The sequence below is a fragment of the Strix aluco genome, chromosome 3 (genome assembly GCF_031877795.1).
Source record: "Strix aluco isolate bStrAlu1 chromosome 3, bStrAlu1.hap1, whole genome shotgun sequence".
Classification (NCBI taxonomy): Eukaryota; Metazoa; Chordata; class Aves; order Strigiformes; family Strigidae; genus Strix; species Strix aluco.
In genome coordinates this window covers 50644875-50659849 of record NC_133933.1, presented here as the reverse complement: position 1 = coordinate 50659849, position 14975 = coordinate 50644875, and the positions used below count along the sequence as shown (strand labels likewise).

General features: G+C 42.0%; 1 protein-coding gene across 1 annotated transcript in view; it reads left to right on the top strand.

The window, feature by feature from the left end:
* The window catches only part of PGBD5 (piggyBac transposable element derived 5), a 73251-nt gene that overhangs the window by 21169 nt on the left and 37107 nt on the right, over positions 1-14975 (top strand). Inside the window, exon 2 of the mRNA XM_074818510.1 lies at positions 9348-9775. Within this exon, the coding sequence (XP_074674611.1) occupies positions 9348-9775 (428 nt within the window). The remainder of the gene's footprint in view (positions 1-9347; positions 9776-14975) is intronic.

Genomic DNA, 14975 nt, shown 5'->3' with positions numbered 1-14975 from the left:
AGAGGATTAGGGATGTTGATGTGCGTGGTATATAAAAGTCATTTATTGAACTTTCCAGCTGCTTGGCTATTTTGAGTTCAGATGTTCAGACAGCCTGTGGCACCAGTCACTTCTAAGGGCAGGCAGAACAAGGATGGGAAAATGCAGTCTAACAAGAGGGGCAGGAGTAAACGAGCAAAAAAAAAAAACCAGAAAGCACACAAAGTGGTACTGTGCCAGTGTAAAGAAGCCCTGGCCTTAGCAAGGACTGCAAATACATGACCTCCACTTACATCTTTGGTGTCCTAAGAAAATATTTATACTTTCATCTGCCCCTAAGCCTAATGCACCAGCAAGGAACATGTGGCTTGTAACTGCTTGTCCCAAGGTATTTGAGGGTTCTGGGAAGGAACATGGAGAATATAAAGTGGAGAAATAAGTTTAAAAGCAGCTGTGTAAATGCAGATGTATTATGATCTCAGATAGAGGTGGTGCAGCCTTCAAATGAGGGTGCCTGTGATTGAAGTGTTGATTTATTTTATTATTATGATCTCTGAAGTGATGAGAGCTCATTTGCCTCCTAGTCTGGGCTGATCACAACAGAGAAACCTTGTTTTACTGCGCAGTTTGTGAAGCTCACCTAGAAATGCATGTGCATACTTTCCTACAGAGAGCAGTAAAATCCGAGGAAGGCTGCTACAACCTAAAGGAAGCAGGTTTGGAAAAAGAGCCTGAATATCATCCCTATGCAGCATCTGGCACCAACCTCCTTGGGCAGATTCTGATTTTTGAGCTCTTCTAGCTGGGCTGCAGCAAGAGCACCCTGCTTATCGCCCTCTCCCAAGTGGGTGCAGCAGTAAGTGCTTAGTTCTGTTCATGGGAAGTAGCATCGAACACTTTGCGGACTCACGTGCTTACCCTAACAACTATTCTCTGTCTTTTGCAGGAAGAAGCTGTAGTTGCCAGGAAGCAATTGCAGAGACCAGTACTGTAGCTACCTTAGCTCCTTTGGGATGGGGACAGATCATTAGGAGGTTCTGTACTGAAATGAATGTTCTTGCATGAAAAGGTTGTCTCTAATGCTCTACTATATTCTTTCTTTTTTTTTTTTTTAAATAATTTTTGAACAAAGCTGAAAACCATTTTCTTATGAGACTTGCTCAAAACTTAAGAGGTTCATTTTTCAGTGTTGTATGTGTGTGTTGCATGTAAGTGCAGGAGTTGACGTGAAGGATTTCAGCATCTCATTAGCTGGGTCACTTGCTTATTGACTTTTATTTACAAAAGATAAATTAACTGTCCCAATGATTTGCCTGCAAAATTTACTAGGCTATTTTCCCTTCTTTAAACACAAAATCCCTCCCTTTGGATACAGGGTCCTGACATCCAATATTGCTAATGCTTATACAGGTAGATTTTTATTTTAAATTGCTGGAAAGGAGGAAGTTGCATGTAGGTAATGGTATTTGTGAACAGCGTGCACTAGAACAGACCAGGAGCCTGTGAAAGATGTGATAGTGGATTGCATCTGCAAGAGTTCCCAGTGCAGGGGTCCCCCCTGGGGACCATCCCAAAGCAGCCTTCTGGAATTTGGTTATGAGGGTCACCTTGCTGGAACGGAAGTTGTGCTGACATAAAACTATCCATGCTGCTTTGTAGAGTTATTTCCTAAATGTGCACAGCCGTGCTTACAGCCAGATGTGTAACTGCTCTGTGATCTACCAAAAGCTGTATTACAGACGATGTATGAAGTCGACATGTTGATGGTTGTCTCTAACCTGCTAGATATGCTCAGTGTCAGCTGGACTGCCAGGAGAAGCCAATCTGCTCTGATGGTTGAGTGCAGTAAAATGTTAATAGAAAATTGCAGTGGCAAAAGAAAGTGCAATGGACTATTGCCATGGAAGCTGCTGCAGCAGAAATTCCCCTGACGAGGGACAAGCATGTTCAGTCCCACAGCCAAATGATTAATGTGCAAAGGATTATGTAAGCTGATGCGATATGATACTGTTTCTGCACTGACTGCTGCTTTAAGGTGTTTGGCTTTTTAAAATTATTGTAACTATAAGACCTTTTTAAAAGCTTTTAAAATGTATTGTAACCATGTTGATAATAGTGTTTGGTAGGTTGTAAGATCTCATCACAGAAATGAAGTATATAATTAAAGGTGTCAACATTACATGCAGCAGGCTTTTTATTATTTCTGCTTCACTTGTTGCATCTTGAAGGCTTTGTAGCCTTAAAGCATGATCGTAAACACACAGAAATACTCTCTTAATTAAATATTTTTTGACTGTAGCTTAAATCTACACAAGCCACACTTCCATGGAACTGCCACAGCATCTCTCATGTGTTCTCATTCTCAGACAAATGCTGTTGGTGGCACAGCATACATTTGGTCGATGGGAAGGGTGTTAAGACTTGCCTTCTTGGTCCCCTGAAAATGCCTAGAAGTTTAACTGTTTTCATAGTGTCTTATCGCACATGGTAATCTGCTGAGTGGCAGCCAAAATTCTTTACCCTTGGCATTACAGTGTTGTTCTTGGTGCCCCACTGAAGTTCTTCATCTTTGCTGAGCTGAACTGCCAACTAGCGCACAGCAGCGTGGGGCAGAAGGAATGGGCAGGGCACCTTGGTCATCACCCCGGGCCTTGGTTGGCCACCGTCACATCGAGGGGGAAGACTGTCTTGTGTTGGGTGGGAACAGGTACATTACTTGTCCCTGACCTATGCCAGGTTGACATACTAGACTTGACTCTCAAGAGTTTTGCTGTAACGCTGAAGAAAGTTAGATGGGAATCTGGATCCAGTACACAGCAGGGAAACAAGATGAATTGCAGGAAGTTCTTTAGTTTACTAAATACTTGGCTAAATTTTACCATTTAGTTTAACTTCTACTCTTTGGTTTACTAAATAAGTTCTTTATTTAACTTGTCATAACTCAGACCTGTATGGTGTGGAGGCCAGGGACTGTTTTGACCAGAGTCAGCACGGAACACCTGTGCACTGGTTTTCAGTCCTTCTTCATTTATCCTTGGATTGCTTTTAGACCCAGCTCTTAATTCTCTGTGTGGATAGGAGTCAGACTGCAGTGTGTGGATCACTTTATTGCTGATGCTGTGAGGAAAAAATCCTTTTTAATGCTGGGGAGGGAAGAGAAAGTGCCCTTTCATGGAAGCTGTTTGGAACAATTTTTGTGACTACGGTTATTATGTGCAGGCATGGAGGCATTGTCAAAGGCTTACTTATAGAGGTTGGAAAAGTGCAGTCAGATCACACTTTGCCAAATAGTGTGAAACAAACTTAACTGAAATCAAATGTAGAGCAAAAGTGTGTGCTACTGATTCCCCAGGTAAGGGTGCAAAGTAAGTTTTTCAGGGAAGATGACCTAGTAAAAACTTACCCAGAAACATGGGCAGCTGAGAGAGCCCTTATGGTCTAAGAGAACCATCTTTGGAAGGACTATGTCCAGTTTCTTCTTTCTCACGTATAAAAGCCAATATAGTGTCTGTTTGGGAGTTGTTTGGTTTCTTTTAATTTCCTCCTCGTAGGCTGGCTCTGAGCTCCCAGCAACTCCACGGTACAGCTCATGTTTTGATCATTTATATAGCATTCTTGTGCTAGGCAGTCCTAAAGAAAACTAAGATTCTCTACCAATATAACAAATACAAACATCTGCTTGCCCTAAAATACTGGTCAGAATCACAGCTGGTATAAATTAGGATGACTCCTTTGACTTAACAAAGTGGAATTGTCACTGAAGCTTTGGTTGCTTTTTTTAAATGAAGATAAATGAAATACACGCAGCATAATAACCTACATTAAAGTCCTGGATACTTGCTGCCCAGTTCCTACAGGAGAGCAGTATCTGAAATAAACTGGAATAAACCGCAGAAGAGAACTGTTACATGCACTTACTTCAAGCTGTCTTGACAGGCTTGTCATAAGGCCATCAAACTGGCTGTGGCTTGAAAATTGTCTGATGTGCATTTCTTCCAGGCCATTAAGAATAGAGCTGATATGAAAACTGATTTTCTGGCAAGCTGGATAAGCTCCAGTGCTTCCAAAGCTTACGTGAGGGAACTTAGTGTGAAACCAAAATTCTGAAAAATCACACTTGGGAAATATTAAAACATTGTTTTTGATTTTGTTGCTATTTTTTCATCTCTTTGTATTGGTCTTTACTCATTGAGAAAGATGAAAAATTGTTTAAACTGCCTGTCATATTTCATCAATTGACATTTTCCATGAAAACATCATGATTTTTTTGATGAATGTGTATATTGTCTGACAGAAATCTTCCATCAGCATTTTTTGATGATCTCTAAATAAGACTCAAAAATCATGTTGTGTACTTTTGGAGAGGTAACTTCTCAGGAATATGAAACAATCTCTAATTGCTTGGACTTCGGAAGAAAGAATTAATTGGCTTTTCAGACTGGTTTTTGAAAGCTGTGCCATATGTCAGAGAAGCAAATACTTCCCAATTGCCAAAAAGCATCAGGTTCTGGATAGATTATTCTTAGGTATGTATCTGTATATAATACACCTAAATGTGCTATCCTCATGCATGACTGTGAATTGTTAGATTTTTGTGCAAAGTGGACAATAAAATGACTTCTGAATTCTTAAACTGATGCTTCTACCACTCCTATGCCTGATTCAGAAGTATTCCAGTCTGCCCAGTTGCTAATGAAGTTAAATTAATTTCAAAGTCAACCCTGGATTAGCTCTGTACAAGTTTGGTTTTCAAACCATGCAACTTGGATTAGCATACATATGGTAATATGTGGGTCTGTCAATGTGACGGGATATTTTATCATGAACCTCGGTTACATGTTGAATGAGAGCACTTAAGTCTTTTGCACAGCAGAGTAAAAGGAGAATTTTCTTCCACTGTGTTTTTTTCTTACACATCTGATTTATCCTGTCCAAAATGACAATGCTTTTGACCTCCTTAAGATTTGTATGTTACATTGTAAGCACTGATAGATTACAATAGGGTTTGAAACTTCCCATCTTTTATTCTGAGTCTGTGAAGTCTGAGCTGCTAAATAACAGGTTGATAATCAGAACAGGAAAAATGGAAAAGGTTATATTAACCTATTAAAAATGTGCTCAAATTACTTAGTCCTGCAAACCAGTTAAGTAAGTAAAAAGCAGTTAATTCACTTGGCGTTCTTATTTTTTTCCTAATTTGCTGCTCAGTAAGGAAGGCTACAAACCCTGGTGGGATTGGAGGCGGGGGAAGAATGTGAATGTGACCCATCCATGAGAGAAGACCAGAGATTGTAGGAGGACGTGCAGGGGCTGCCTGAAGGATGGTCACACAGAAGTTTCATGTGAACTTTTTCTTAAAACTTTCTGTTTTTTCTGCAATGTGTATGTTTTCTGGGAAGTTGAGCATGCAGCCTGCTCTCTCGCTAGGCATTGGACCCAGCAAGGCTGCTGCAGTTTGCCTTGAGCTGAGGTGAGCCAAAATGGGCTCTGCAATGTGCGCAGTCTGAGGGCGAGGTGCCAGCCTCTGCTCCACAATCGTATCTCCGGTATGGAAACACAAATGTCTTTCCATGCTTAGATTCTTCATTTATTTTGAGTCTATTCTTACAACTTAAATAGCTAGTGCTCTGGGGAAGACATTCCTTTGGAGTGCAAAACAGAAAATGGAACCAACCTGGTCAAAATAGGATCTAGTAGCAATAATGACTTGCAAGGTGACTGCTGCTGATTGCACATGCAAGTTTTTGCTGGTAGACAGAGTGAGAAACAAGAAGGAGAGTTTGCCTGTGCACGTTGTATTGTAACAGAGGAAGATTGTTATTTTCCATGTTCTGCAAAGTCATTTAAAGCAAGCCCAAACTGCTAGTGCTGGCGTGTGTGCTGCCCAGCCAGAGGTTACTCAGTAGAGCTCTGTCACTGCCCTGGGTGTGCACAGACCACTGGGTCTAGCTGCAGGTTTGGAAACTCCAAGAGTTCTTTTGTGCTCTGACTCTATACTTATACAGGAAATCCTGATTGTTTTTTAAAGCAAAAAACCCTGTGTAAATAAATACTTTCTCCATGCGCACACTTTAGGGCAGAGGAAAGAGAAAAATCTGAATTTTACATACATTCGTGATTGTATATTCATTCTGAGAATGGAAGACTAGGCAATGCCACTATTTTGTTTGACTGAGTAAAGCTTTGAAAGATAAACAGTGCATGTGTGGAACACTGAACTCTTTTCATACCAGTATTTTCTGGGTAAGTGCCATTTAAGTCAATGTAAAAATCCTTAAAAAGTACAAATTCACTATTTAAGTTTCTTATGCAATTGGCTTTATAGATGGGATATATTTGTGTACTTAGATAGAAAGTCATATTTAAATAATTTATTTTAGGCTAGTCATTAACTATGCAAAACCCAATTCATGTTAAAAATTCAGTTCTCTTCCTACAGAAATTCAATGTCACTCTTGTTTTATTGCATCTCAGTAAATTATGAATCAGTTGTGCTCACTTTGCCAATAAAGGCTGTTTTTTAAGACAATGAGATTATACAGGGGCTTTCAGAATTATATTTAGTCAACAATTAGGTTGATGTTTGAGTCAGAAAGTGATTCAGCTCACTTTTTTAGACCTGTGTGGGTTCTGCGTGGCCAGTGGGATACAAGTCTTGCATATTTATTTCAAGAAGGAGAGCAGATAGGAGACTCTGTGGCTGGAGCAGGACTGCTGGGTAAGAAAGGTAATCCAGTATACCTGGCAGTTTTCTATAATCACTTTTCAAGGTAAAGTTGTGCAGCTACTGAAAATTTAATTACATCAAAGTACCTTTTTGTGCTTCTGACTGCTCTTGACTTCTTAAAGATGGAGTCCATCACATACCTATTGTCCAAGTCCACCTGTCTCAAGACCAACATATTTCACTTCATAAGACTTAATGCTTTATAAATGCATCTTGTTTGCTGTAGGCAAGGTTTAAAATGTTACCCCCACTCCCAGCTTCTGCTTCTAAAGGCAAGAATTTTAAAACTAACTCTGTGCTCTACCTGGACGGTTTCCTGGGCACTGGAGTTGAATTCAATAGCTACTCAAGACTTCATGTATAACTAGGAATACACTCTGTGCAGTGTGTTATTAGAAAGCTGTATGTACTGTAGAATGCCAAAACTTGATTAAGTTGTGGGGAAGGAGGAAGTGATGTACTGTAAGTCATTCATACAGGATCATTTGTAGAGCATTTTGTCAGCTATAACAGTCTAGCAGGTGCTAGCAGAATATAAATCTCCTGATCAAAACAAGAGAACTCTTTGTCAAGAGTCTTTATTATTGCAATAGCAGTTAAGGTTAAGTAAGCGTATCTATTCTAGTCCCATAGTTTTCACTTGATGGTGAGAACCTTTTATAATTTAAGCTGAAAGTTTTTGCTTCATCCTTACCAGAACGTGGTTTGTATGGAGCTCTTTACTCTGGTCTTGCTATATAGAGGAGTGTGCTTTCAACGGAACTGTTTCACTTCCAATTTCTCAATCTCACAAATTGAAATTAGAAAGTCATCTTTAAATATGTGTTTTGTTCCTCACTGCACTTGGGGGGGGGGGGGGGGGGGGGGGCGGGGCAGGGGGGAATCCACTTGAATTGTTTTCTTTGGCATTCTTTGCAATCTGAAGGTTCACTGTTTCAGTGTCTTGGTGCTATTTTTGCTGTCCTTCTAATAGCTTGAGTTCACCAGAGTGCACCCAAACATTAAGGCTTAAGAGCAAGTCCAACCACAGTATTTCTGTAGTTCCTTGTAGTACTGTTTCATGCAAAATTTCTGCAAGCTATAGTTGTTGCTGCAACTAAGGATGTGAGCTAAGATACAGGGGTACTGGAGAATGGGGCCTGACCAACACGGTAGTGGATCTTTGCGGAGCCAGATTGTAGAATGGCAAATCTTGTGTTCTGATTCAGCTGGGAGAGCCAATACTGAAATCCAAGCAACCACATAGTGTAAGGAAGACTCACTCTTATTAGGCAGAACTACAGATGAGAAGCTGTGTGCCTCCAGCTTTTGATCAGGAAGAGTGTTGTTCAGACAGTCCCAAGACTGAAGGCTGTTAAACTAAGGCGCAGTAGTTATTGGATCCAACTCTTAGTTTGGGTTATAATCATGACACTACCTTTTGCACAGGGATGTTGAACTGCTCTTGAGAGTTTGTTGATGCTGCCACTCTCATGTGTATTGATTTTCACTGCTTCTGTGAGAGAATAGAGAATGTCCCTGTCTCCACAGTCCTTACCTGATGACTAAAAGCACTGGCATGGATGGGAGCATGAAAAACATTACTTTTAAAATTGAGCTTAATTATCTTATGGAAGGGATTAGAGGAGAGAGGATTAGTATCTACGTCCCTGGTATTGCAGGCTTGATGTCCCTAGTTCGGCTTAATGTGATCTGGTGTCTGACTGGATAACCTTGTTACACTGATACAGTGCTGCCAACCCGTAGAGCCTCCTTTTTTTTTTTCTTTTTTTTTTCCTCCCCTCTTCATATGGAATAGTTGAAACTGTCAGAGAAGGTGCAAGATGAGCGAAAAGCTAGAGTAATGACAGCATGGGACTGCAAGGCTTATTATGTTATGGGAGGAAGAGGACCAGCGTATGCATTGTAATGCTAAAAATATTCCCTGTGACATGGGACAGCAACACTAACCACATGGTGTCTTTGGCTTGTTCCAGTAACACGCTCTCTTGGGGATGTCAGAATGCAGGATAAGGCTTCAATGTGGTGGCAGAGACACAGACCTGAAAAGTGCATAGACATGATCTGCATGGCTCAGTGTGTGGAGCAGCAGCAGATTTGAAAGTCACACTATTAATGATAATGAACTGAGCAGGAATTGGAGGTGCAAAAGAAAAGGTGGGGTCAGGTTCTAGTGCCCAGGTATATCAGCTGGGTTGGGGGCAGCATGCTCTCTTTGGAGGGCTGGACACCATCCTTCTGGGCTGTTTTGAGGAAGGCACTGCTTTAACATGCATATGGACAAATAAAAGACTATCCAGAAAAAGGCCAAAACAGTTGCTGATGGTAAAAGGTACAGATAGTGTATAAGTGGAAAAATTAAATGCATGTTGCCTCACAGACCTGCATGCTACAAACTGAGTGTGCAGAGCAGAGGAAGAAACTATTTGGAGTGTGTTGTATTTGTATCATGTAGGAGGAAGACACAGAATACAGGGGGGAAGTTTTCTGACAAGATCTGTCAGACAGTGAGTATACTCTCAGAGGAATTAGCTGACATGCCATCACTTTGGCCTTGTTTTCCTGCTTTAGATTGTTGGTGTTGGACATGCCTGGTGCTGATCAGGAGTGAGTTTATCTTCCCTTCTTGCTTTTGTTCTAGGACCAACACGAAAAATGCCGCTGACTGCCAGTGCCATGGACTTTTTTCAACTCTTTGTCCCTGACAACGTACTAAAGAATATGGTTGTCCAGACCAACATGTATGCCAAGAAATACCAGGAGAGGTTTGGTAGTGATGATGCCTGGATTGACGTCACCCTGACGGAAATGAAGGCCTTCTTAGGCTACATGATATCAACCAGCATCCACCACTGTGAGTCTGTTCTCAGCATCTGGAGCAGCGGCTTCTACAGCAACAAGAGCATTGCACTTATCATGACACAGTCACGGTTTGAGAAGATCCTGAAGTACTTCCACATTGTGGCCTTCCGCTCGAGCCAGACGACGCATGGCCTCTACAAAATCCAGCCTTTTCTGGACTCTCTGCAGAACGGCTTTGACTCTGCTTTTAGACCTTCACAAGCCCAGGTGAGAGTTAACCCCTTGGCAGGGAACATCTAACCTACATGCTGTAGGCCAGGTCATCTCTCTATGACTGAAAGTGCAGAGCACAGCTGCCTGAAGAAAGAGCTGGGGCTTCACAGTGTGAAGCCATGCTGCAGTGTCTCCACAAAACATGAGAGAAAGCAGCACTTTCCTATGCAAGTGCTCAGCAGTGTCTGACATCTCTGCAGTGCAGGTACCTAGCATATTTCAATAGGAATGATGCTGTCTGAGCTGGGACCATTTGCTTTAATGCTCTAAACAAGCCTGGAGGCTTCTCCGTGAGGTTGGCACCACTATCCGGAGGATGGGAGGTTGCAGGCTGCTCCTGTGAGGGAGAGTGGAAAGGGCAGAGCTGGTGCAGCTGGGCTGGAGAGAAAACCTGTAGCTGCTCCTGCTACAGGCTGAGGGTTGGATGCAGGAGCTGAATTTGCTAGGAATGACCAGCCCTGACCCTAGCAGTAGGCGTTTGCCGTACGGTCCAGCAGCACAGCTACCTCCCCCTGACTGGGCAAAGGGAAAATAAGCAGGGGGACAGGTGCTTTTGCTCACTGTGGTTGTCAGCTGCCGTCAGCAGCACTGCCTGTGCCTTGTGCCAGTCCTGGTTTTTAATGATGAGTGATGCTTCTATGGAAAAATTTATTGATGTGTGGATTTGCAACCAAAGTGCCATTGAACTAGAAATACTTCTAGACTACCAGGAATAAAAGTAAACAGGACTCCAATGAATTTTCATTTCCAGATACAACTAGGGGTACAGCAGAATGCAATTCTGTAGGGAGACTGCTCCACAGACTGAGTAGATGGTGTAAGGAACTAAATATAGAAACTTATGTAGCTGGTGGTTGTCTGACTACAGCTGTACAGTTGAACAATTTTAATTTTTTTTAAAAGTGCAAAGAAATATTTTCTTAATATTTATCATACACTTTTTAAGCTTTGTTCCACTATAAATGATCTCCTTTTGGAGCTGTTGCTACTGGTCACGTTCAGAAGTGTGGAAAGAAAGAAAAATAAGCTTGAAATATGTTACTGCTTGAAATAACTTTTCAATCAACTCTGTGTTTTCAGAATACAAGATTTCACCTAGACATTTGGAAAGGGTGTTGTGTCTATCTTCCTCTTTTTCTTCCTCTTTCGCCTCTGAAACATTGCATTTTTGCCTACTACACAAAGTTAATGAAGACATAGATGCATCACATCCATTGAAGTGTGCCTAAAATAAATTGGGAGTGATTACTGGCTTTTTCTATTTTATAGACAATAAAAATCATACCTGTATAATTTAGGACAACACAGCTGTTTAAAAACCTGTTACAGTAGAGATGGGAGAAGGGAGGAGAGAGGAGTGTTCCCACTGAGCCATGCTAGCAAGGTGTGTTTCCATCAAGACAAAACAGACAGTGAGAGACATGGTATTGTTGGGACCGAGCTCTTATTAAGATATGAAATCTAATCCTTATGGCCACTGACTTCAATGGGCAGAAGATAAAGGCTTCAGAAATGTGATCACTGTGTCTAATGTAAATGCTTATAATGGTGTGCTGTGGGACATGCTGTGAGTACAAATCCATTAAAGGATAAAATCTGATTTGCATGTATACCCCTTCTCCCTTCCCCCTCTTGAGCAAGGTTTGAGAACTGAACTGACGAAATCATAGCATCCTATTTGCCGTGGCAAAACATCTAAATCTCCACAAGCAAAATGTATACTTGTGCTGAGCTTGGTAAGGAGATGCTGCTTTAAAAAAAAAAAAAGGAGGAAAGAAGTGACAGCCCAATTCTGTTGCTTCCCCCTCTACTTCTCTGTTCCCTTGTCAGTGTTTACGTCAGTGATGTCTATACAGCATATTTCAGTGGTATTGAGTGAAACAAAAAACACTAAAATACAGCTTCAAAAATAACTGTGAGAGAGAAAAAGGATTTGATCTGTTGTTAAAAATACTCTAGTGTAGCGCCAGTAGCCTAATGGGGGATGTTCCAGACCTCCTCCCGAAAGGACCCTTGTGCTTAACGTCCTCCTGGGTGCCATCAGGCAGGGCTGCACACTACCTGTCTCAAGAGACATGGACCCATCTGCTCAAAGCAACAGGAAAGACCTCTCCCTGGAAATTGCCTTGAGTGCAGATTAGCAGACTGCAGTAAACATCAGACCCAGAATGTCAGGCCCAGTGAGAAATAATAGAAATAATTAAAAATAATAGCCAAGTTGCACAGAAACAGAAGGAAAAGACAGAGGTAAAGACCCATTTAGATGGGGTTTTGGATATGCTGCCTCTGAAATTGTTTTGGGGAGAGGGGCCCGGGTTTCTGTAATCAGTGATACCTGGAATCCCAAGCTCAAAACGGATTTGTTGTTTAAGGTACACCTGTATCTTAAACATAAGACTTACAGTATCAGGATGGTTTGTGCCTGAGCCACGATCTATGCTCAGGCCTTAGGCTAACATCTTGTATGTGGCATGAAGCAGAGGAATGACTTGGGCTCCTTGCTGCTGAATGCAGCAAGGCTGTTTGGGCTGTAGGTAGACATTGCTGACTTTCTTCCTCTGGCAGTGTGGACTCACAGAATACAGGTTAGTGAGATGCCGTGTTTAACTCACCCCTATGGACAGAGCAGGCAGTCTGTGTCAGGTAGGCAGTGCAACATCTGCCTTGACAGTTACTTCTACAGATCTTATATTTTTATTTAGGAGAGATAGAAGAGATTCGTTAAGTGGAATTTCTGTCTCAGAGAATATTTAGGGTTTTTTTCTCATGTGTAACCCCCCCAGAAAATGTGCATGCAAAAATGATGCCAGAGTTCCTATGAAAGGAAACAGAGGGAGAGAGAGAACTATGCCAATATACCAAAACAAAGAAAACAGTCTAGTGAATTATAATTATTTTGCTAAATGTACTGAGCAAACAAAAGGAAATAATTACTCTCCAGTTTATGAAGGTACTGAAAGCCCAGAACATTATAATTGTGGATCAGCAGTGCTAGCTTCAATTTCTGAAGTAAAAAAAATGGTATTCTGACCTAGATTGGATAAGAATGACAGGAATATTCTCTGCATCCTATCCCTCCCCAGAATATTCTGTATAAATAACTGCAGCCTCTACCTGAGCAACGAGAGGTGGAGGTTTGGGTCAGTTCTTGCCATCAGTGTCGTCTCTTTGCTGCTGGGGTCCATATTGCTTTGTAGCTGTGCTACTGTTGATAAGTGGAAGCCTGAAGACAGGGAAGATGCCCAGTCTGAGCTCAGGAGGTATACTGCAACAAATTCAAGGGTACTCACCTGCAAAGGATATACACTGAACTCCAGAAAGCAGAGGAGCTCAGGAAAATAACATCACTGCTCACATATCCTTCTGTGCCTGCTGAGTATTAATATGCTTGTCAGTGGGATGTGACTAGACAGGATTGCTGCCTCTGTCTGCCCCTTACTGGTGTAGGAGAGGTCAGGAGCACAACTCTGGGCACTCTCCTCTTCCCTCTAGCTGCAAAGTGCTTTCTCGTTGGCATCTTGGAACCAAACATTTCTGCATCTGCCCAGTGAAATGTCAGCTGGGAACAGCCAGCTTAAGTCCTTATCTCAGGCAGCAATGATAAGAATATTGAGTAGCAAGGTAAATTTCTGATGTCCTGTAGCTCTTAGCTGGTTGATCCTCTGGTGAAGCCAGATTTTAGGGAGAGTTTGACAGCAGAAAATGAAACTTTATGGCTATTTTAATGGCAATGGAGTGCTGTAAGAACTGATTAATTTTTTTTCTTTAGAGAGAGTCGATTGAAGACTGAACAAATGGGCAGAGGAGCATGAAATAATGGCTCCACTGAAGGTGGGAGTTAACCTTTGAATGATAGCAGAGAGGATCAGTAAAATGTGGATAGGCCAAACAAGACTTTGAAAGTGAAGAGAGAGAATCTGTCTGATTTATTGGAGAAGAAGAGCTATCAGAACGAAATAAAGAAAAGTGCTGTGGCCAGTGTGATGGACTAGGAGAACAGCTTTCCAGCAGCAGTCTGTAAGGCAGGATTGCCTTATGTTGAGGCCAAAAGGAAAACCATTGCAGGATGACAGTGGGTTTGGATGAAAACTTGACTGGGTGGGTGGGTTGTTACTCTAAAATGAGTAACATTTTAGAGCTGTTATTCAGAAAGCATGGAAAATGCAGGCACTGCCTGGCTCAGAAGACCTTGCAAGGAGTTGTAGGTAAAGACTGACATTCAGATTCACTGGCCAGTGAGATCTGCAGCATGAGGAGAGGGATGTCTGCAATAACCAAAAAAAGGAGATAGTAAGGGGTTATCTTGATGGGAGGGAGATGCTTTCAAATGTAGCATAATAAAATCAGATCTGACAGCTAGATATGCAAGCAGAAATGTCAGATACTAGCAAAGAGTTTAGTTTAGACAGGAGGAGCTTTGGAGCAAAGAAGCAGAAACACAAGCTACTATTGCAGGAGCAATGGCTGGATCTGTGCATACAGATGCAGTTACCCAGGGGTCTCTGCAACTGGAGGGTGCCCACCAAAATCCAGAGACAAGGCAAACTGAGGCAGTTTCTCCAGGAGACAGGCTGGAAAGACAGCTGGTGGGGTGGCCATGGAGCTAAGAGAATATGAGCTGTCTCAAGGACATGTTTGTTCATTATCTAAGGCAATGGAGTCCAGGAAGCCCAAGTACAAAAGAGTTAGTAGCTCTGGGCTTTGCCTACAAGCCTATTTTGGGTGTTGTGAGAGCAGGAGGGATGGAACTGTGAAGTGGAAAGAGCTTTGGAGATGATCTAAAATGGAGAAGAAAGGCAGGCACTCCTGACAGTGGCTAGCTGTTCTGTTCAGTGAATGAAAGATGTGAGATGGAGCAATTGCTGGAGAGGCAAGACTCCAAGGTGGGACTCCAACACTTGAAATGCATGTACATATTGCAGGGGAAGCAAAGAGTGAAAGCTTGGCAAGAAGATTGAGCAGCGATGAGGATGGCTATGAAGAAGAGGGGGGGGAAAAAAAAGGCAATGGGATAGCTGTGGGGGAGTGAAGCAATTAGATGAGGAGCTTCTTAGACCTGAACAAAATTGGGGATTTGAGAGAAGAAAATGGAGACAATGAAGAAGTCCACATGATACCTTGCATCAAAGGAAGTCAGAATAGAAAGACGGGAGGGCTTGGGAAGTGAGTCAAAGATGGTAAAGAGGCGGCCAGG